Source organism: Apodemus sylvaticus, chromosome 3 (assembly GCF_947179515.1).
Source record: "Apodemus sylvaticus chromosome 3, mApoSyl1.1, whole genome shotgun sequence".
Lineage (NCBI taxonomy): Eukaryota > Metazoa > Chordata > Mammalia > Rodentia > Muridae > Apodemus > Apodemus sylvaticus.
In genome coordinates, this window is record NC_067474.1 from 56,603,978 (window position 1) to 56,626,211 (window position 22,234).

At 43.2% G+C, this 22,234-nt stretch overlaps 2 protein-coding genes and 1 long non-coding RNA gene across 7 annotated transcripts in view; 2 read left to right on the top strand and 1 right to left on the bottom strand.

Annotated features, from left to right (window-relative positions):
* Unc13b (unc-13 homolog B) overlaps window positions 1-2,962 on the top strand; it is a 207,658-nt gene extending 204,696 nt beyond the window's left edge. For 4 of the 5 annotated variants that reach the window (XM_052176333.1, XM_052176334.1, XM_052176331.1 and 1 more), the window contains 3 exons: window positions 934-1,026; window positions 1,363-1,522; window positions 1,687-2,962. In XM_052176333.1, the coding sequence (XP_052032293.1) occupies window positions 934-1,026; window positions 1,363-1,522; window positions 1,687-1,972 (539 nt within the window). In that variant the 3' untranslated portion in view covers window positions 1,973-2,962. Of the gene's footprint in view, window positions 1-220; window positions 278-933; window positions 1,027-1,362; window positions 1,523-1,686 lie in introns of all 5 variants that reach the window. The other variant, XM_052176332.1, reaches the window with a different exon arrangement.
* Window positions 2,963-4,635: 1,673 nt separating this feature from the next.
* On the bottom strand, window positions 4,636-21,950 carry LOC127680701 (uncharacterized). The gene is made up of 3 exons (XR_007977003.1): window positions 21,887-21,950; window positions 5,304-5,570; window positions 4,636-5,126 (listed from the first exon to the last, which is right to left on the bottom strand). It is a non-coding gene; the product is annotated as an uncharacterized LOC127680701 (long non-coding RNA).
* Window positions 5,591-22,234, top strand: part of LOC127680700 (phospholipid-transporting ATPase FetA) — a 108,013-nt gene continuing 91,369 nt past the window's right edge. Inside the window, exons 1-2 of the mRNA XM_052176337.1 lie at window positions 5,591-5,628; window positions 9,241-9,284. The gene's annotated coding sequence lies outside the window, so the exon portion shown is untranslated. The remainder of the gene's footprint in view (window positions 5,629-9,240; window positions 9,285-22,234) is intronic.

The following is a 22,234-nucleotide window of genomic DNA, read 5'->3' on the forward strand; positions in this document are numbered from 1 at the left end:
CTTTCTACTGTTCTGCCATGGTTCAGCTGGTCTCTAACTGGAGGTGTCTAATGTGGAATACTCAGGCATTGACTTTGACTCCTTGACTTCTGCATCCTGGCCCTGTCTTAGCCTCCTCTGAATGTCTATGCACTCTCTCAGATGGCTGTAACTCTGACCTCTAACCGCTCTTCTTTCTCTGTCCTGCTGCTCACCTCTTGACATGCCTGTCCTCGCTCAGTACATGATGGGAAAGGTATTAGGTTTACTGCTAACGAGGACGTTCGGCCAGAAAAGGGTATGTTCTTTTACATTGTGCAAATAGGAATTAAAGCACTGACTTGCCCAGTGGACTGTGTGAGCTGTGTGCTGGGGGGGGGGGGGTGGGGGGGTGGGGGTGGACCAGCTGTTAAAAGTTCAGGAGTTCTGGGCCAAATCTTAGCCTTTGGCAGATTTGCCTAACTTCAGAGATTGACTAGAGAGTTGTTCCGTGGATTGAAGGACAGAGAAGGGACACCTAGAAATCCCAAGGACAAGCATGAGATTGCTTCTCTTACCTTAAGAGCATTAAGAGATTAAGCCAGGGCACAGTGCACATGCCTATAGTCTGAGAAATCGAGAGGCTGAAGCAGGAGGCATTCAAGTTCAAGTCCACCGTGCACTACGCAGGGAGTAAGAATGAGCAGAAAGCACAGCGGAGGAGGAGGGGAGGAGGGAGAGAGTCCTCAGAGTATTTTTAATGTAAGTTTCTTCCCAGATACTGCCAGCTTATTTTGAGTTTCAGTCCACAGCCTCATCTTTCTCTCCTATTTGGTTCCTTTCCATTTGTTACTTCCCCATGACTACCGTGGGTGATTTCTTCTTGCTGCAGGGTAGGGTGTGAGGTGGGGCTTTCTAAACCCTCATTTCAGCTGGACTCTAGTTCTCCAGTAGACAATCATATCTGTCCCTCAGGGGCTGGTGTGGATGACCCCATGGGAGAAGTCTCTATTCAGGTGGACTTATTTACACACCCTGGCACTGGGGAGCATAAGGTCACAGTGAAAGGTAAGTGCTTTCACTTAGACATTGGACCCTTTATTTTTTCATTAATTTATTCACTTTACATTCCAATATCTGGTCCCCATCTCCTCCCAGTCTCCTTCCCACAGAAATGCTGAGTCTGTTTCCTGTTTGTGGCTCCTGTTCCCCTAACTGGGCTGCCTTGTCTGGTCTTAGTGTGAGAGGATACACCTAGTCCTGCAGAGTTTGACCCTCTCTGAACCATGGCCTCACTCATCTCTTGAGTGCTGCAGCTCCGTCCCTCCCAAGTGGAGCATGACCTAGGGCTTAAGAACTAGGACTACTGGTGGGATCCCTCACAGATCTCCCTTGTTTGGATAGTGGTAGCAGCCAATGACCTCAAGTGGCAGACCGCGGGTATGTTCCGGCCTTTTGTGGAAGTAACCATGGTTGGCCCACACCAAAGTGATAAGAAGAGGAAGTTTACAACCAAGTCTAAAAGTAACAACTGGACTCCCAAGTACAACGAGACATTTCACTTGTAAGTTACAGAGTAGGAAACCTATAGAGCTCTGGAATTGGGGAGTGCTGGGTGGTAAGGCTGAAGAAACTGGGGAGTAGACCAGCTGGTTAGATGTCAAACTTGGGTGAATTCAGCAGAAAATGTTCATCTCTGGCTTTTTATTCTCTACCCTGTGCTCATAGCCTCCTGGGAAATGAAGAGGGTCCAGAGGCCTATGAATTGCAGATATGTGTGAAGGATTACTGCTTTGCCCGGGAAGATCGTGTGATAGGACTGGCAGTGATGCCCCTGAGAGATGTAGCAGCTAAGGGCAGCTGTGCCTGCTGGTGCCCATTGGGCCGGAAGATTCATATGGATGAGACAGGCATGACCATTCTCCGGATTCTGTCCCAGAGAAGCAATGACGAGGTAGCCCGAGAGTTCGTGAAGCTCAAATCAGAGTCTCGATCTACGGAGGAAGGGAGCTGACCATCTCTGCCATCTCAGCCTTGTGTGCCATCCAGACAGCACCCACTGCACAGATCAGTCAGGGAGAGTTAGCTGTGTAGCTAGCTTAGAGTCCTTGTAGTCAAAAGGCTGACTCTCCTAGTTAAGGATGTTTAAGGAGAATCCTGGGGTAGTAAGACTATGGCTTTTCAGAGAACAGTCCTGAACCCCCAACCAGTAAGTAGGTCTGTGGTGCTAGAAGCTGGGCTGTGGAAGCTGCTTCATGGAGAGATTTTTCCATAAATAGAGAGGGGCAGACATTTCCAAGAATGTCAGTATTCTTGGTAGACAGCTGTCCATTCCACTTCCCACTTCCATCCCTCTCTAAACCACTTTGTCCAGGTAAGCACTTACGTGCTCCTCATTAGAACATGTTTAGAAGGCCCGGAGCGTGTACCTGGCTGACTCCATGATCCACGGTGGAGATTGGCCAGAGCAGGAACACACAGAATAGAATTCACTGTCACTTGAGCAGCAAGACTGGTTTGTGTGGCTTCAGTGAGAACAAGGCTCGGAAACTGAACAAGATACCTTCTGCAAGGCACTCAGCTGATTCCTTTGCTCAGAATAGCTGTCAAAAGTCAAAGCAGGTTCACGTGGTGCTTTGGAGCCCTGAGCAGAAGATTTCTTTGGAATCCAGGCACCAGGGGTCTCATCTGCCCAGAGTACTCCTAGCTCCCTACTCCTGTAAGCAGGGAGTGATGCTTAGAACACACACACACACACACACACACACAGAATTTTATATGTATTGACTTGAAGGCTAACTAAAGATCCAAGGATATTGTCTTGAGTAGTCCCTGAACAAAGCCAAAAAATAATGGAAAATGGTCTAGAAAGACTTGTTCTCACTAATGGTCACAACCTTCTGGCTGTCCTCCTTGCAGAAAACATCTAGTCTTTGACCTTCCTCTTTTTTGGAGGATCAGCTGCTGTTCCCCTCGGATTGGTCAAACATAAAGAAGGAACTTGGACTCTCATTCCTCTGTCTGAGCTGGATGGAGGGGGACCGTAGGGCTTGCTGGAAGGTCAGAGACAAACCCTTTCAGTAGGTCAGATGGGCTTCCTGGACCCTTTCTCAGAAATGTGACTTGATCCTTATTTCCTGATCATAGCCTGAAATTGCTAAGGACTCAACATTGTCCACAATGCGCCAGTCAGTCCATGAAGCAAACCAAGCCTCTTTGCTGTTTTTAATTATTATCTGTGCCATTATTATGGGAAATTGTAGGGTAGACTTTAATAAATTATCTTATTACAGCTTTTGGAGTCTGGAATTCTGTGAATATGTGGAAAACTACAAAAATGATTGTCATGTTTAATCATAGCTTTTGGACTAATAACCCCTGGTTACACACCCCCTCCTACACTTAGAGCCAATGGCAGAACCTAAGTGTTCTGAATGACCACTGATTCCACACTCATTAGTCATTTTGGTTATGACTGAGACAACCAGTCTGATAAACAATCTTACTACCTAGGACATCCGCTTCCTACAAAAGATAGAGAAGAGAAGGAGCTGACATGTGCCACGGAAAAGTAGTCCATGCTTCCTCCTTGTCAAGGATTGCTAAGGTGGATCACAGCCTGGCCTGTGGAGGCATCTGCAAGAGGAGAGATGCAGAACATAGCCTAAGGCGCTGAGGCTGCTGTGACAGCCCAGGTTAGGTTTTCATCCCAGTTCTTTTCAAGGCAGATAAGCTGTGGTAGCAAAACTTGGAAGGTAAAGAAAGAAAGGTTAAAATGAGGCCTCATGGAATCAGAAAAGATGACACAGAAAATACAGACCTCACATACTCCTTCCTGCCGTAGCCAGCACCTGCAGCGGGAAACTGGATCCATTTCCATTGCTTGCGAAACAGATGTTTTCTAGTCAGTTGCCAAGTCATTTTAAAGCTTTCTTCTCCTCCCCCCTACCCACCCCTAAAGCAGCTACTTTCTGTCACCTCTGCATCAAAATTGGGCCCAGGGGCTGGGTAGGGTGGTTCACGCTTTAAGACCAACAGTTGGGAGATAGGCATTTGGATCTCTATGAATCTGAGGCCAGCTTGGTCCACAGAGCAGTTCCAGGCTACAGTTGAAAAATGTAATGTCCCTGTAAACCTACCTGTTTTCTAGTCCACTACCTCTAGTTGTTGAGGGGCTTGATTGGGTCCATTTTCTCTGCCAGCTAAAGAACTGCACGTCAGGAGGAAAAAAATCTCAACCATGACAGACAGGTAGCAAAATTGCAAAAGGGCAGATTCAGAAGTCAGAAGAAAGCTTTTCATTAAAAGGCAGAAAACATTCCCATTCAGCAGGGACACAGAGAAAGACCCTCCTGCAAAGCAGAAGCCCAGAAGTCCCTACCCCTTGATGGGTAGGAACTAGTAAAGTGTGAAGGGTCTTCCTCTCCTAATTTAGGGTTTGGTGAGTTTGAAGAAAGACAGGACAGTTGGTTGGCTCACAACTGTTGTGTAAACATGTCCTAAGCTGCTGAGGCACTCCATCAGCAGGGTCCCCACGGGCAGGAGGAGTTTTAAAAAAAAAAGCCCACAAGATATTATTAATTATTATTATTATTTTAAGGTCCCAGGCCTTGGTCTCAGGTCAAGAGAGTGAAGAAACAGCCAGGCATCTTAGAAGTTCACAGTCTTTATTAGTCATAGCCTCTCTCATATGTTTGCCTGTCAGGGACTCCAGCTCCTAGTCCCTCATTTTTTATTTCCCTTCCTCTGCATCCCTGATAAACTCCAGACTTTGTTCCTGCTCCCTCTCTCTTTTTAAAAAGTACTTTAAAGTTGTGTTTGTATTTGTGTGAATGAGTGTTTTGCCTGCGTGTATGCTGATGTACCACCTGGGTGCCTGGTACCTACAGAGGTCAAAAGGAGGCATCTGATCCTGGACCTGGAGTTGTGGATGGTTGTGAGACACCATATGGAGGGTCTCTGCAAGAACAAGTGCTTTTGACCACTAAGCCATCTCTCTGGGTCTGTCCTCCTTCCTCTTCAGTTAAAAGCTACTCAGTGGCCGGGGTGATGGGGCTCAGGCCTTTAATCCCAGCACTTGGGAAGCAGAGGCAGGCGGATTTCTGAGTTCGAGGCCAGCTTGGTCTACAAAGTGAGTTCCAGGACAGCCAGGGCTACACAGAGAAATCCTGTCGAAAAAAACCAAAAGCTACTCAGTGCTCACTATGGCTTTTAAACCCTCCACATACCCCCACACACAATCCCACAGCTGACTGGATTATTGCCTTTATAGTCCCCTACATACATGTGCACTGTACCCTCAGTGCCCTTTTACATTCTTGTGTCCTTGCCACCCTTTCCACTACCTTTTAGTCTGTCACCTCTGGGAAACCTCCGGGACTCAACCAACTCTGGCAACACTCTCCATTGTTATTCTCCCCTCATTAGCATGCAGTTGCCGGGAAGGATCTGAGGGTTTCATTTTAGGACTCAACTACTTCGAAGCCAGACTTTTCAGGTGCAGTATCCTGGTTAGGGTGAGGGCTGCAGAAAGGGGCGTGGCTGGAGATGGCTCGTGGCAGCGCGTGGGTGGGCGGGTCCAGCTCTGGGCGGAAGCTGTGGCTCTGTGGCACCTGCGCAGAAAGGTGCGTTAAGATGGAGGTTGCTGGAGTAGGAAGCTGTGAGGCGACGGTAAGTAGGGGGCGCCCGAGGAGAAGTTACGGTTTTCTTTCTGACAGCATTGCTTGGAGTCCTTATATTACTTGAACTACTGGGTACTTACTCATCCTCCTACTTTGAGAATTATTGTAACACTCACCAAGAGAACTCTGTCAGTATTCCTCACGTATACAGGTTTCTCTGGCACTCCCAGAGGTGTCTTTGTCCAGACACTTCTAAAGAGAGCCTTTATCCTCCCCCAGGTAACTCCAAAAGGGCACACATTTGTCTATTTATTCCATAAAGCAGGTTAACCCTAAGTCTCTCAGCCGTGTCATATCCCTGGTAACTAAGGAAATTTGCTCATTTCCCCAAGACTGTTAAGATTCCTGGGCATTTGCTATCATTCTTTCCTTTCAATGCCTGCTTGGCAGCAAAAATTAAACGCTCTACCACGAACAGACTTTCTAATGTGAATAAGTAGGTGTTTATCTATTGGAGGAACTGCAAGGATAGACATTGTTTCTTTACTTTGAGATAGGGTCTTGCTGTATAGCCCTAATTGGCTTAAAACTCACTGTGTAGACCACACTGCCCTAGAACTTGTACTGATCCTCCTGCCTCTGCCTCCTGGCTGCTAGGATCACACCTGTAAATTGTGCTTGGTGTCCTTGGAGGCCGTCAGATCCCCTGGGACTGTAGTTAGAGACAGATGGAGCTGCCATGTGGATGCCGGGACCCCAGTGCCTCTGAAAGAGATGTCTTTCTCCAGCCCCTTGATACAGCTTTAAACAAAAGAAGGTCTGAACTAGTGGGTTTTTTAAAGGATAGAATCACTTCCTTTAGTATGTTTTGACTGACCCCTGCATGGTCTTCCCAGACCCAGGAACAGAAAGGCAAAGCTGAAAGAGCAACATAAAATGGCAAAGATGTATTGAACCTGGAATCAGAAGATAAAAATGTGGGTCTCAGCTCTCACACATACTGTTCAGGATCCTGGCCTTTAGTGTAACAGTTTGCTGCAATTGTTATTTGGAATGGTAATTCCTTCCATATCTAACTCAGAGGGGTGAAATGGGCTCATATACATAAAAGGACTCTGAGAACTATGCATTCTTTCTATGTGAATAAAGAAGTATTATGCAGGATCCTTTGTTCTGATAAAGTAACTTTTAAGGAATTTGTCTTGCTTAGTCCCAAGTTCAAGGAAACTATATTTGTTGAGCAATTACTATATGTCAGGTATTCATCGAGGTCCAGGCCCTAGCATTGAATAAGAGACAAATAAGTCATGAATTTAGGGGTAGTCATCAGCATATTAATTACTTCTTAATTATTTAGTGCAGACTCAACAGCATATTGAAGTAGTAGGAAGCATCTAAGTTTAGACTTAACTCTGCTGCTATATAACTATGAAAAAGACTCTGAATGTCAACCTGAATATCTGCATCTGTGAAATAAGGTGACCTCAAATGTTTTTTCCAGTTGAACTTAGCTAACATAATGAATTTATTGCCTTCCAAGAACATCCCTGTTGAAAAAGGTCAACAGTCAGAAACCCTTAAGAACAAGTACTAAAGTCACACTAGGTTCAGCCCAGCAGTAGCAAGCAACAGAGTTGCCCTGTTTGATAGTAGAATGCTCAGAGACTTCATGGAAGACCAGGCAGACTGGGAAGGATGGAGACATTGGAGAAGAAAGAAGGGAGGGAGCCCTTGCAGCTACTGGAACCTGAATGGAAATTCAAAGGAGGAAAGCATTCACCTGTTATTATCCTCTTTAAGAAGACTGTTTACATGTTAATTATGTGTATTGGTCTGTCTTTGGGTATGTGCACTTGAGTGCCAGTGCCAACTGAAGCCAGAGGCATCAGATCCCTCGGAAGCTGGAGTTACAGGCTGTTGGTAACTGCCTGATGTAGGTGCTTGGAATCAAGCAGTACATACTCTACAGACTCCATGTATTATTTTCCTAATGTAGCAGTCAGAGTCTTGAAGAAAGACAGTTAACATATACATACTCTGTTCATACTAGAGTCAAGCTAGGGCTATGGCTCTGGGAGGAGGGGCTTCAGACAAGAGCTATGGTCTTGAATGTGAAGACCACTGCAGGAACATGAACACAGTACAAGAGGAGTAAATGCCCCAATGTGTCCCATGTGCTCTATGCCAGCTAGTACTTTTCATTGGTAAGACCTAACAAGCAGTCTAGAGTCAAGAGAGTATGGGGAATATAGTCCACAGAAGTCAGCTTCTCAGACCAGGACAGGAAAGTTGGGGGATGTGAGAGGAAACAGAAAACAACATTTTCTCAGGGAACAAATCACCATTATGGATGCTTTCCAAATATTGTAGTTTTCCCTGTGTTGAAATAATATAGGGTTCAGTCTCAACTGCCGGAGGCTGCTGGTGCCTTTGTTGAAGAATGAGTGTGAAGATTCTGTGCTGTGGTATATGAAATATGTGGCACATAATTTTAAAATAAAAATACTTAAAATTCCCATTTTAGTGAGAAGCATGCATCGATCCATCCTGGATGTCCACTTTATATTAGGTCCTTTCTTACATGCCAGAATTGCTCCTTGGCTGAAATACCTTCTCTAGCCAAGGTCTCAAAGTATAGATGAACTGACTGAATGAAGGGAAAGATAACCTCAATCCCCAGGGGCCTGTTACCCATTATAATGACTTTAACTTTTAATGGGAGAAAACCAAGAAGTCATTGAAAAGTTCTACAGGATTCTTAACTTCTGACATCAGGGATTTTAAATCATTCACTAGGGGAATCACCTGGATTTTTGCTCAGTGAACTTTGATCACTTTTAAATTATTTAGATGTTGAGTTCCTTTTATATCATATGAGGAAGCATTATTAATGGTTCTCAGCTTTGAATATACATTGGAATCACTTGATATTAGATAATACTGAATCCACTATTTTATTGGTTGGTTGGTTGGTTTTTTATTTTGTTTTGTTTTGTTTTTTAAAGACAGGGTTTCTTTGTACAGTCCTGACTGTCCTAAAACTCACTCTGTAGACCAGGCTAGCCTTGAAGTCACAGAGGTCAGCCTGCCTCTGCCTCCTAAGTGCTGGGATTAAAGATGTGCATCACACTGCCTGGCTTGAATCCACTATTGTGTTTAGTTTAATTTTGGCTGCATGCAGGGCTTTTGACATTTTTTAATTTCAACCCAAACTGGGTGCTTCATATGCCTGTAGTTCTAGCTATTCATCAGTCTGAGGCAGAAGATTGTGAGTTCAGGGCCATGGTGCAACATAATGAAACTAAGTCTCAAAAACAAAATGAGAGGGTCTGGAGAGAGAGCTCAGCAGGTAAGTGCCTTCCCGCTCTTCCAGAAGACCCAAGTTCTGTTTCAAGCCCCCAGCTTGTAGCTCCATCTCCAGGGAATCTGCTGCCCCCTTCTGGCCCCCACAGGCACCTGTATCTGAGTACAGTCACACACAAACACAGGCACATAATTTTAAGAAAAAATACTTAAAATCCCCACTTTAGTGAGAAGCAAGATAACCTATGTAAAGCACTGCGTAGCGTGTCCAGCACACTAAATCTGTGGTGAACAGTAGGTATTGTGGTGACATCAGGATGCCAGCTAACTGACAAAGCAGTTTTTGTTTCATTCTTAGGTGGTGTTTCTCGGACATGAAATACATAAAAGCTTTTATTGCAGGTAAGTGCTCACCTCATCTCAGCGGAGGTGCAGGGCTCAGCAAGCAGTCTGGGCCTTGTCCCATCCTGCCCTGTGCTGTGCCCTCACAGTTTGTGCTTTCAGGACTTCTGTTAAAGCACGGAACTGACGTCCTCCTAGAAACACCTTATAACCTGAGATCTGCTTTGGCTGAGGATGCATCTAGCTCAGTGAGAGAGGACCTGCCTGGCATGCACAGTGCCCTAGGTCCAACCGCCAGTTGGTCAGAATGGGGAAAGTGATATTGTTTGCCAGGTGTGCTGGGACACATCTGTAAGCCCAGAATGTGGGAGGTGGATGAAAGATGACCAAGATATGGCCACCTGGGCGAGTTCTAGGCCAGCTTGAGTTACATGAGTCCTTGTCTCAAAGAAGAAAAAAAAAAAAAGAACTTCAAGACATTTGGTTAGGATTCAAACTTGATTTGCTTCTGACCTGGTCTGAAACTATTTTTGCTACAAAGGTGAGACAGAAAAGTTGAAAAATTGAACTTGAGGTTATTATTGATTGTATCAATTTGTACATAAGAGTAGTGTTTGGGGGTACTTTTTATAGGACAGTAAAAACAATGTTTAAAGAGTTGAAACATGTGGATAAGTAATTCTGAATGTTTGTAAGCAGAAAGGCATGCTACAATAACTGGGGTGAAAATATCTTTCACAAAGCTTAAGGTGAGCATGTTTTGAATCTTGGACTTACAAGGGAGGCAGTAATCCAGCCTTCTACTGTTGGATGTATCTGTTTAACTGGGATTACAGAACCATATCTTCTTAGTGTTTGGATAATCCCAGCCATCTGGCCCACTGTTGGACACGAGTTAAAAGAGGAAGGATAATACAAGGGAAATTATTGAAAGTCTCTGAGAGGCATGCTGGAGAAGAGAAATCCCTGGAGGGGCTTGAGGATGGGTAACATGGGGTAGAGAGCATCTGAGAATTAAGACAAACAGGAAAGCTAAGGTATTCATGGTGAGCACTAGGGAACAGGAAAGTATCCATACGTTGTCTGGTTGGCTGCCCATGTAGTGAGCATGTGGATTGACGAGATGTTAGGGCTCAGCTCCCTGGAACGTCACACAACTCCATGGCCACACTAACTCCTGATGGAGGACAACCGTGGAGAAGGCAAACAGAGCCTCACTTCAAGGGCCAAGTGCTCATTTGCTCCAGTGCTGGCCAGCGGAAAGAACTAAAGCTACAGTAGGCAAACCCTGCTCCTGACCCTTCCTTGCCTTTCAGGGTTTCACAAGAGTCAGGAGAAAGTGTATGCATAAAGGAGTTTATAAACAGAGCTGACTGGAAATAGAACAGTTGTTGGAGAGACTTCTTTCACTGCAAGTGTTTAAGCAGGCTGGACATAGAGGAAAAACGACTCAGGGTAGAGAGGTAAACTAGACGGCCCCTAGAGCCATCTAATTTCTGAAGTTTCCAGAACCAGAGTAACCCTAAAGAGGTCAGCAGATAGATAGAGTGACTCCTAACCCTGGGCAATCTTTGTGAACACAGAAGGCAATTCTGTGTTTTGTTGTGTTTAAGACAAGGCTTCACTATATAGACCTGGCTGGCCTGGAACTCTTCTGTATAGACCAAGCTGGCCTCAAATCCACAGAGATCTACCTACCTCTGGCTCCCAAGCACAAGGATTAAAGGGTTACATTTCCATGCCCAGATGGAAGGCAATTCTGAAATGTTTAAAAAAAAAAAAAAACAACATACCATGAGATTTAGTTTAATTTAGCCATGCTCAATTTGATATCCTTGTAGATGTTTGGAGACTGGGAGCCTCTCGTGGGAGTGACTCAAGCTCCCATTAGAAGTGTGCTGCTCTTTACTGTGAAGTACCATGTGAGGCTGAGTCCCCAGTGTAGGAAGCTGGGTTAAGTCAGTCACAGGAGTGCCTCACTCCCTAGCTTCCACATTTGGACCTAATGAAGGAGGGCAGCTAAGGATAATGTGCCTTTGGGTCGCTCTTAGCTGAGAGACACACAGATCCCAGAGCTGATTTTCAGCATCAGCCAGATAATGTGCTTGTGTTCTTTGTAGCAATTGTCTTAATGAATTTATCAGCAGGAGACTTCATGTAATATGTATTTTCAGGAGATTTTCCTTGGACTGTTAAATAAATCTACCTATTGTTTGTGTTCACTCTTTTCTTTAAAAAAAAAAAAAAATCAAAGAGCAACTCTGAGGAGCTGGTCCTCCCGTGGAGGGTCCCAGACTCCAGGCTCACACAGCGCAGTCCCTTTTCCACCGAAGCACCTTGCCCAGCCTGTGTCACTCCTTATTCAGTTTTGTTTTGTTTTTAAAGAAAAAAAAAAACCTTCTCGCCTGGCCTTCCCTTCTCATAGGAGAATGGGAGGGGAAGATGGGGGAAGGGGTAGGAAGGTGGGACAGGGAGGAGAGGAAGGAGGGGCTGCAACCAGGATGTAAAGCAGAAGAAATAAATTAAGGGATAAATGGAAAACAAATTTCTTGATGGCAAAAACAGCAACACCCACCACAACAAGCCTCTCCCCTATTTAGAAGACATAAATAAATATGGCTCCAGTGGCAGTGGCAAAGACGATAGAATGTTTAAAAGGGGATTATAGCACAAGGAACAATAGTTTATTTTGGAGAGTAAAATCAACAAAAATATTACAGGAGTTGGGGTGGGTAAGGTATTTTTGTCTATGGGATCATGAAAACTTCCTTGAGAATTTCTACTGGCCATAATGAGTGATATGAGTGAGATAGCCTTGGAGGAATCTAAGATGGAGGAAGGTATCACTTTTTTTTCCAAAGAAGTATGTGTGTGTGTGTGTGTGTGTGTTTAGATAGATATAGATATATTTTTTAATTTTTATTAGATATTTGCTTTATTTACATTTCAAATGTTAACCCTTTTCACGTTACCCCATCGAAAACCCCCTATCCCATACCCCCTCCCCCTGCTTACCCCCCTCCCCGATTTCCTGATTTCCATTCCCCTATTCTGGGGAATTTTGCCTTCACAGGACCAATGGCCTCTCCTCTCATTGATGTCTGAAATGGCCATCCTCTGCTACATATGTAGCTGTAGCTGTGGGTCCCTCCATGTGTACTCTTTGGTTGGTGGTTTAGTCCCTGGGAGCTCTGGGGGTACTGGTTGGTACATGTTATTGTTTCTCCTGCAGAGCTACAAACCTCTTCAGCTCCTTGGTTCCCCTCTCTAGCTGCTCCATTGGGGACCCTGTGCTCATTCTATTGGTTGGCTATGAGCCGTGGGTGTTTTGATCCACTTTCCAGTAAAGATCAAAGTATCCACACTTTGGTCTTCCTTCATCTTGAGCTTCATGTGGTCTGTGAGTTCTATCTTGGGTATTCAGAGTTTTTGGGCTAATATCCACTTATCAGTGAGTATGTACCGTGTTCTTTTGTGATTGGATTACCGCACTTAGGATGGTAGTTTCTAGCTCCATCCATTTGGCTAAGAATTTCATGAATTCATTGTTTTTAATAGCTGAGTAGTACTCCATTATGTAAATGTACTACATTTTCTGTTATCACTTTTAGAAGTGACATTAAATGTAGCATAGATGATGAAAATGTGGGCCACGTAGATACCAGTTCGCATAAAGGTAAATAGTGGAAGAGAAAGATGAAGCAGTAGTTTGGGTACAAATTCAAGCATCTTGAATGTGAAGCTGTTGACAGCTGGGCCTTACTGCTATAAGGCAATTAGTGGTTAAGACGCCACATTAGCTGTTCAGTGCTCAGCCCTGCCCGATGTCTGAAGAATGCATTCCTGCTTCTTTGCTTGTGTTACTTCAACTTTTGACTACTTGTGTGTCCTGTGTAGGTTACTTTCATTTTGGAGCACAAGAACACAGACCATTGCTGTGTTTGACACTGGAGGAAAATGGAGACTTGCCTGTAATATCTGGTGCTGTGACATGGTCAGCTTTGACTAGAGATAAGATTCTACACTAAAGCAGCAAATGATGCTGGGAAGGAATGCGAAGCCTTCACTAATGTGACTACCTCCTTCTATAGGACACTTTGGAGGGCTGGTGAGATGGCTCAATGGGTAAAGTCACTTGCTAGGAAGCCTGAAAGCATGAGTTTGATACCTGGAGCCCATATGATGGAAGAAAGGAACCATCTCCTGCAAATTGTCCTGTGACTTCCATATGTTGCTATTGGCACACACACACACACACACACACACACACATTTATATACATGCAATACATGTTAAACAGGGTTTTCAAGAGTACCCCTGTGTTGGGCTTTCCAGAGGCAATGGAGGTCCCTGGTCGTACTATAGCAACATTCTCACCCAGGAGTAAATAGCCAGGCAAGTCACCACCACCCCCCCAAGATTTTTAAAGTTTAGAGTGTTAGGCAGGAGGTTAACTCAGAGACTCACTAGCTGACCAGTAGCCCCTCAAAATAGGACATGAAAACACAATAGGTGCCAGGCAGTGGTGGTGCACACCTTTAATCCCAGCACTCGGGAGGCAGAGGCAGGCAGATTTCTGAGTTCAAGGCCAACCTGTTCTACAGAGTGAGTTCCAGGACAGCCAGGGCTACACAGAGAAACCCTGTCTCCAAAACAATAGGTGTAGTGGTGTGCTAGCTCACGGCCCTTACACAGAATATACAGGTGGTATAGGTAGATGCTAGCTAGGTCTAGTCAAAACAATGTAAAGACATCTTCTCCAGGGAAGTGTGCAGACTGCTGCTGTCCTTTCCTCTAGCAAGTACTGAAACCCCTGTGCATGTTTGTGTACCTTGTACACTTAGCTAGAACAGACTGGATTCTTGGTAAATCAGGCTTCTCCTCTCCTTTCCTGGAAGTACATTGATGGAGTTACAGAATAGTGAGGCAGGGAAGCAGATTAAGTTTGAGATCAAGGAAGGTAAACTGGACATTGTGATATGTGCCTGTAGTCCCAAGACATGAGAGGCTAAAGTAGGACTGTTATGAGTTCAAAGTCAGCTAGAGCTACAAACCAATTTCCAGGTCAGCCAGAGCTATGTAGCAAAACCATTATTGGCCTTTCATTTTCTTTTTTGAGAACTTCTCTGTTCATTTCATTAGCCCATTTATTGATTGGCAATTTTGGGTCTTTGGTGCTTAATTTTTGTAATTCTTTATATATTTGAGATATCGATTCCTAGGGCAAAGATTTTCTTCCATTTTGTAGGCCATCTGTCTCCTCTGCTACTTTTTAACATTTTTTTAATATTTATTTATTTATTCATTTATTATTTTCTTTTTTTAAATTTTTTATTTTCTATATTCTTTGTTTACATTCCAAATGATTTCCCCTTTCCCAGATCCCCCCTCCCCATATGTCCCATAAACCTTCTTCTCTCCATCCATTCTCCAATCACCTCCCTCCTTTTTCTCTGTCCTTATATTCCTTTCCCATGATAGATCAATCCTTTCCAGGATCAGGACCCTCTCCATACTTCTTCATGGGAGTCATTTGTTATGCAATTTGTGCCTTGGGTATTCAGGGATTCTGGGCTAATTAATATCCACTTATCAGAGATTGCATTCCATGTGTATTCTTTTGTGATTGGGTTACCTCACTAAGGATGATATGCTCCAAATGTAAGGGTGCCCTCATTCCTAAATGAAACTTTACTAAAGCTCAAAGCATGCATTGCACCTAATACAATAACTGTGGGTGACTTCAACACTGCACTTTCCTTAATGGACCAATCAGGAAAACAGAAACTAAACAGGGACACAATGAAACTAATTGAAGCTTTGGACCAATTAGATTTAACAGATATATATATATATAGTACATTCTATCCTAAAGCAAAAGAATATACCTTTTTCTCAGCACCTCATGGTACCTTCTCCAAAATCGACCATATAATTGGTCACAAGACAGACCTCAACAAATATAAGAAGATCGAACTAATCTCATTTATTATTTTCTATATTCTTTGTTTATATTCCAAATGATTTTCCCTTTCCCGTATCCCCTCTGCCCCTAAGTCCCACAAGTCCTCTTCCCTCAGCCAGTTCCCCAATTAACCCCTTCCCACTCCTCTGTCCTGGCAATCCCCTACAATGCTACATCAAGCCTTTCCAGGACCAGGGCCCTCTCCTTCCATTTTCTTGGGAATGATTTGATATGTGGGTTGTGTCTTGGGTATTCAGAGCTTCTGGACTAATATCCACTTATCAGTGACTGCATTCCATGTGTGTTATTTGGTGATTGGGTTACCTCACTTAGGATGATATTTTCCAGTTCCAACCATTTGCCTAAGATTTTCATGAATTCATTGTTTTTAATTGCTGAGTAGTATTCCATTGTGTAAATATACCACATTTTCTGTATCCATTCCTCCATTGAGGGACATCTGGGTTCTTTCCAGCTTCTGGCTATTATAAATAAGGCTGCTATGAACATAGTGGAGCATGTGTCCCTATTGCATGCCGGGGAATCCTCTGTGTATATTCCCAGAAGTGGTATAGCAGGGTCCTCTGGAAATGTCATGGCCAGTTTTCTGAGGAACCACCAGACTGATTTCCAGAGTGGTTGTACCAGCTTGCAATACTACCAGCAGTGGAGGAGTATTCCTCTTTCTCTACATCCTCGCCAATACCTGCTATCTCCAGAGTTTTTAATCTTAGCCATTCTGACTGCTGTGAGGTAAAATCTCAGGGTTGTTTTGTTTTGATGATTAATGATGTTGAACATTTCTTAAGGTGTTTCTAAGCCGTCCAAAGTTCTTCAGGTGAAAAGTCTTTGTTTAGCTTTGTACCCCATTTTTAATAGGGTTATTTGGTTTTCTGGGGTCTAACTTCTTGAGTTCTTTATATATATTGGAAATTAGACCTCTGTCGGATATAGGGTTGGTGAAGATCTTTTCCCAATTTGTTGGTTGTTGTTTTGGCCTTACAGAAACTTTGTAATTTTATGAGGTCCCATTTGTCAATTCTTGATCTTAGAGCATAAGCTATTGGTGTTCTGTTCAGGAACTTTCCCCCTGTGCCCATGTCCTCAAGGGTCTTCCCCAGTTTCTTTTCTATTACTTTCAGTGTGTCTGGTTTTATGTGGAGGTCCTTGATCTACTTGGAGTGGAACTTAGTACAAGGAGATAAGAATGGATCAATTTGCATTCTTCTGCATGCAGACCTCCAATTGAACCAACACCATTTGTTGAAAAGGCTATCTTTTTTCCCAATTTATGTTTTCAGCTCCTTTGTCGAAGAACAAGTGACCATAGGTGTGTGGGTTCATTTCTGGGTCTTCAATCCTATTCCATTGATCCACCTGCCTGTCACTGTACCAATACCATGCAGTTTTTAACACTATTGCTCTATAGTACTGCTTGAGGTCCTGGATACTGATTCCCCCAGAAGTTCTTTTACTGTTGAAAATAGTTTTAGCTATCTTGGGTTTTTTGTTATTCCAGATGAATTTGAGAATTGCTCTTTCTAACTCTATGAAGAGCTGACTTGGGATTTTGATGGGGATTGTGTTGAATCTGTATATTACTTTTGGCAAGGTGGCCATTTTAACTATATTAATCCTGCCAATCCAAGAGCATGGAAGATTTTTCCATTTTTTGAGGTCTTCTTCAATTTTCTTCCTCAGAGACATGAAGTTCTTGTCATACAGATCTTTCACTTGTTTGGTTAAAGTCACACCAAGATACTGTATATTGTTTGTGGCTATTGTGAAGGGTGTTATTTCCCTAATTTGTTTCTCAGCCTACTTATCCTTTGAGTATAGGAAGGCTGCTCATTTGCTTGAGTTGATTTTATAACCAGCCACTTTGCTGAAGTTGTTTATCAGCTGTAGGACTTCTCTGGTGGAGATTTTTCGGGTCACTTAAGTATACTATCATATTATCTGCAAATAGTGATAGTTTGACCTCTTCCTTTCCAATTTGTATCCCTTTAACCTCCTTATGTTGTCTAATTGCTCTAGCTAGTACCTCAAGTACTATATTGAAAAGATATGGAGAAAGGGGAAAGCCTTGGCTAGTCCCTGATTTTAGTGGGATTCCTTCAAGTTTCTCTCCATTTAGTTTTATGTTGGCTACCAACTTGCTGTATATTGCTTTTACTATGTTTAGGTATGGGCCTTGAATTCCTGTTCTTTCCAAGACTTTTAGCATGAAAGGATGCTGAATTTTGTCAAATGCTTTTTCAGCATCTAATGAAATGACCATGTGGGTTTTTTTCTTTAAGTCTCTGTTGTTTTATCTCCCTTTTCATTTCTAATTTTGTTAATTTGGAGCCTGTCTCTGTGCCCTTTGGTTAGTCTGGCTAAGGGTTTATCTATCTTGTTGATTTTCTCAAAGAACCAGCTCCTGGTTTTGTTGATTCTTTGTATGGTTCTCTTTGTTTCCACTTGACTGATGTCAGCCCTGAGTTTGATGATTTCCTGTCTTCTACTTCTCCTGGGTAAATTAGCTTCTTTTTGTTCCAGAGCTTTCACTAGTGCCGTTAAGCTGCTAGTGTATGCTCTCTCCCATTTCTTTTTGAAGGCACTCAGGGATATGAGTTTTCCTCTTAGCACTGCTTTCATTGTGTCCCATAGATTTGGGTATGTTGTGCCTTCATTTTCATTACATTCTAAAAAGTCTTTGATTTCTTACTTTATTTCTTCTTTGGCCAAGTTATCATTGAGTATTGTTCAATTCTCGGTCTTAGAGCATAAGCTATTGGTGTTCTGTTCAGGAACTTCCCCCCCTTATTACATGGTGGGGAATCCTCTGGGTATATGCCCAGGAGTGGTATAGCAGGATCTTCTGGAAGTGAGGTGCCCAGTTTTCGGAGGAACCGCCAGACTGCTTTCCAGAGTGGTTGTACCAATTTGCAACCCCACCAGCAGTGGAGGAGTGTTCCTCTTTCTCCGCACCCTCTCCAACACCTGCTGTCTCCTGAATTTTTAATCTTAGCCATTCTGACTGGTGTAAGATGAAATCTTAGGGTTGTTTTGATTTGCATTTCCCTAATGACTAATGAAGTTGAGCATTTTTTAAGATGCTTCTCCGCCATCCGAAGTTCTTCAGGTGAGAATTCTTTGTTTAACTCTGTACCCCATTTTTTAATAGGGTTGTTCGGTTTTCTGGAGTCTAACTTCTTGAGTTCTTTATATATATTGGATATTAGCCCTCTATCTGATGTAGGATTGGTGAAGATCTTTTCCCAATTTGTTGGTTGCCGATCTGTCCTCTTGATGGTGTCCTTTGCCTTACAGAAACTCTGTAACCTTATGAGGAACTTCCCCCCCTCCCCACCCCCTACCCCCTCACCCCCGTGCCCACGTCCTCAAGGGTCTTCCCCAGTTTCTTTTCTATTAGTTTCAGTGTGTCTGGTTTTATGTGGAGGTCCTTGATCCACTTGGAGTTGAGCTTAGTACAAGGAGATAAGAATGGAATTTTATCTGTTGAGAAATGTTTTAGCTATCCTGGATTTTTTGTTATTCCAGATTAATTTGAGAATTGCTCTTTCTAACTCTATGAAGAACTGAGTTGGGATTTTAATGGGGATTGCATTCAATCTGTATATTGCTTTTGGCAAGATGGCTATTTTTACTATAGTAATCCTGCCAATCCATGAGCATGGAAGATTTTTCCATTTTCTGAAGTCTTCTTTGATTTCCTTCTTCAGAGACGTGAAGTTCTTGTTATACAGATCTTTCACTTGTTTGGTTAGAGTTACAGCAAGATACTTGCTTGTAAAATTGTCTTCCAGTCTTTTACTCTAAGGTAGTGTTCGTCTTTGACATTGAGGTGTGTTTCCTATATGCAGCAAAATGTAAGGTCCTGTTTTCATATCCAGTCTGTTAGTCTATGTCTTTTTATTGGGGAATTGAGTCCATTGATGTTAAGAGATATTAAGGAATATGATTATTACTTCCTGTCTTTTTGTTTTTGTTGTTGTTGTTTTCGAGACAGAGTTTCTCTGTGTAGCCCTGGCTTGCTCTGCTTTTCTTATTGAACCCAGGACTACCAGCCCAGGCTGGGCCTTCCCGCCTTGATCACTAATTGAGAAGATGTCTTACAGCTGGATCTCATGGGCTCCTTTCTGTGATAACTCCAGCTTGTGTCAAGTTGACACACAAAACTGGCCAATACAATGTTTGTTTGCTCTTTTTTGTTTTTCTTTTATACAGGTTCTCACTATGTAGCCCTAGCTAGTCTGGACTCACTAGTAGACACAACTGGCCTCAAATTCACAGAGACTACATGCCTCTACCTCATGAGTGCTGGAATTAATGGGATGATGGACTGTCCCGACACACAGGACAATCAACAGGGTCCCTGGACCACCTAGGAGAAGGCGAGAGACAAGAGACACGAGAGATGGACAGCAAGACAGTATTCTGATCAAGCTGTCAATTTTTATTTTTTACACAAGGCAATTTAAAGGGAAGCAATCAGGTATAGGGAGGGGTAAAGGGGGAAAGTCATTGTATTCAGGGAATAATCTCAGGGGACTAGCATCATTTCTCAGGAACAGTTTCTCAGAATTGTCTCTCAGAATCTCAGGGAAGAGTTGACAAGTGCTGTAGGAACTTGGCATCATAATTTGATCATGAGGAGGTGAAGTGGAAAGGAGTTGCTATAGTAGCCTAACCACAGGTTAGCTTCGTTTATTCTAGCCCACTCGGGTGAGCTCTGTGTGCACTGACTATCCAGCTTACTTGGCTAATCTTTAAACTAGTACATTTCCTTCTAAAAGCAGGCTAGAGAAATCAGGCTAGAAATGGCTGAGAGGAGGGGGTTTTGAGATCTGAGAATGGCTCCTGGCAATGGACCACCATCCCAGCCTTATATATGAGTTTTTGTCATTAGGAAAATGCAAATTAAACCATTTTGAAATTTTGTTTTATTCCATACAATAATAATAGCCCTAAATATTTTTTTAATTGAAAATAAAGCCACCATATGACTCAGGTACACTACACACCTAAAGGATTCTATATCCTACTACAAAGATACAAATCTGTGTCTATTACTACACTATTCATGGGCCTGGACCCAGCCTAAGTGTCTGTAAAATAAGACTGGACAATGAGAACAGCAGAGATGCACCAGGAAGTTTCCTCCCATGTTAAGGAAAGGTTGGAGTCAAAGCTGCATGTAAAACAGTTCCTAGGGCAGAACACACCAGGAAAACCAGCTGTCTTACACAATATGGAGTAACATAGAGTAGAGCACAACCTCAGCTCAACTTTTTGGTTTACCTTTTAGTTTGAGGCCAGGGCTCACCACACACTGCCCCAAATTTGTGGTGCTCTGATCCAAAGCTCTGAATGCTGGGGTTACAGGCATGTGCCTCAGGTGTATACCTTTTGTGTAACACTTGTCAGTTGTTAAAAACAGCTCATTCTCACTCTGTTTACTTTTCAGTGAGCTGCACTTAGCTATATTAAGGTGACCGTGAACTTTATCTTACTGAATCCAGGGCCTCTTTATCTGGTTTCTCCCCTCCCAGGCCTCTCAGCTGGGATGAATGTCCTAGAGTGTGTACCTTTTCTGCCTTCCTAGCTGATCTCATGTGTTCCAAAGCTCTAAACATACATATATTGATATCAGAAGCAGAAAATGAGACCCAAAGCCAGGAGAAAAATCAGCCCCTAGAAACAAACTTAGAAGAGAAATAAAGAGAAAATAAGTGAAAGGAAGGAAGGGAGGAAGGAAGGAAGGAAGGAAGGAAGGAAGCAAGCTCTGCCGATTGAGCAGTAAATAATTTCTTTCAGTGCTTCACAGTTGTACCCAGCTGTAAGATGTGACGCTCCTCAGTGTCACAGCGAGCCAAGGCGCACAGGGACTCTCGAGCCCCCTGCCCCCTTGTCTCTCCCTATGCTTATTCACCTTATTTCACATTTGCACCCAAACCACTGACAAAGCCCATCAGCTTTAAGAGCTGCCCCATAATCACCCAGTGAATTCAGAGATCTGCTTGTCTTTGCCTCCTGGGAGTGAAGGTTTATACTACCAAGCCTGGATCTAAGCTTAGCTGGGTGGGATCTTGGCCCAAGGTCACTACTCCTTTAATTCAATTTAATATCCTGAAACACAGGATTCAACTCCATTTCACTCCCTGGTGCCCCTTTGATACTCGAACCATATATTTTATATTTTTTCCTTTCTCATCTTGTTATGCTTGTTTAAAATGCTCTTCATGAGACTTACCCAGAGAAGAATATCTATGATGGGTGTTTCTGAGACTTTCTTTATCAATGCAATTAATTTTAGCTTGTTCACTTTAGCTTCAGGCAGACTCTTCAAACAAGGGCAAAAAGTAGCCACTTTCTTTACCAAAATGCCATAAAAATAGTCTCTAGGCCACATTGTATTTCTCCACTAAAACCTCTTTGGTCATGTCACTCTCAGTAGCAATGTTTTCCATATTCCTACTAGGATAGACCATTTAGCCCTCTTTAAAGCATTCCACTGCTTTCCAAATCCAAAGTCCCCAAATCTATATTCTTCCAAACAAAAGTGTGGTCACAGCAATACCCAATTCCAACTTTTGGTACCAACTCCTTAGTTAGAGTTTTACTGTTGTGACCAGACACCATGACCAAGGCAAGTCTTGTAAAGGACAACATTTAATTGGAACTTGCTTACAGGTTCAGAGGTTCAGTCCATAATCATCCAGGCAGGAATGGAGAGTTCCACATCTTCATCTGAAGGCTGCTAGCTGAATACTGGCTTCCAGGCAGTTAGGATAATGGTCTTAAAGCCCACACCCACAATGACACACCTTCTCCAACAAGGCCACACCTTCTAATACTGCTACTTCCTGGGCTAAGCATATACAAACCATTACACTCATCCTTTCTTATCTGTCTTAAACCCTTGTGGTGGCTTCTCATTATAATCCCATAGTAAAGTCAAACTTCTATCTGATCTTCTGCAGTGCTCAGCATGACCTGGTCTTTACCCACTTCTTAAATCTGACTCCTGTTCTCAGTG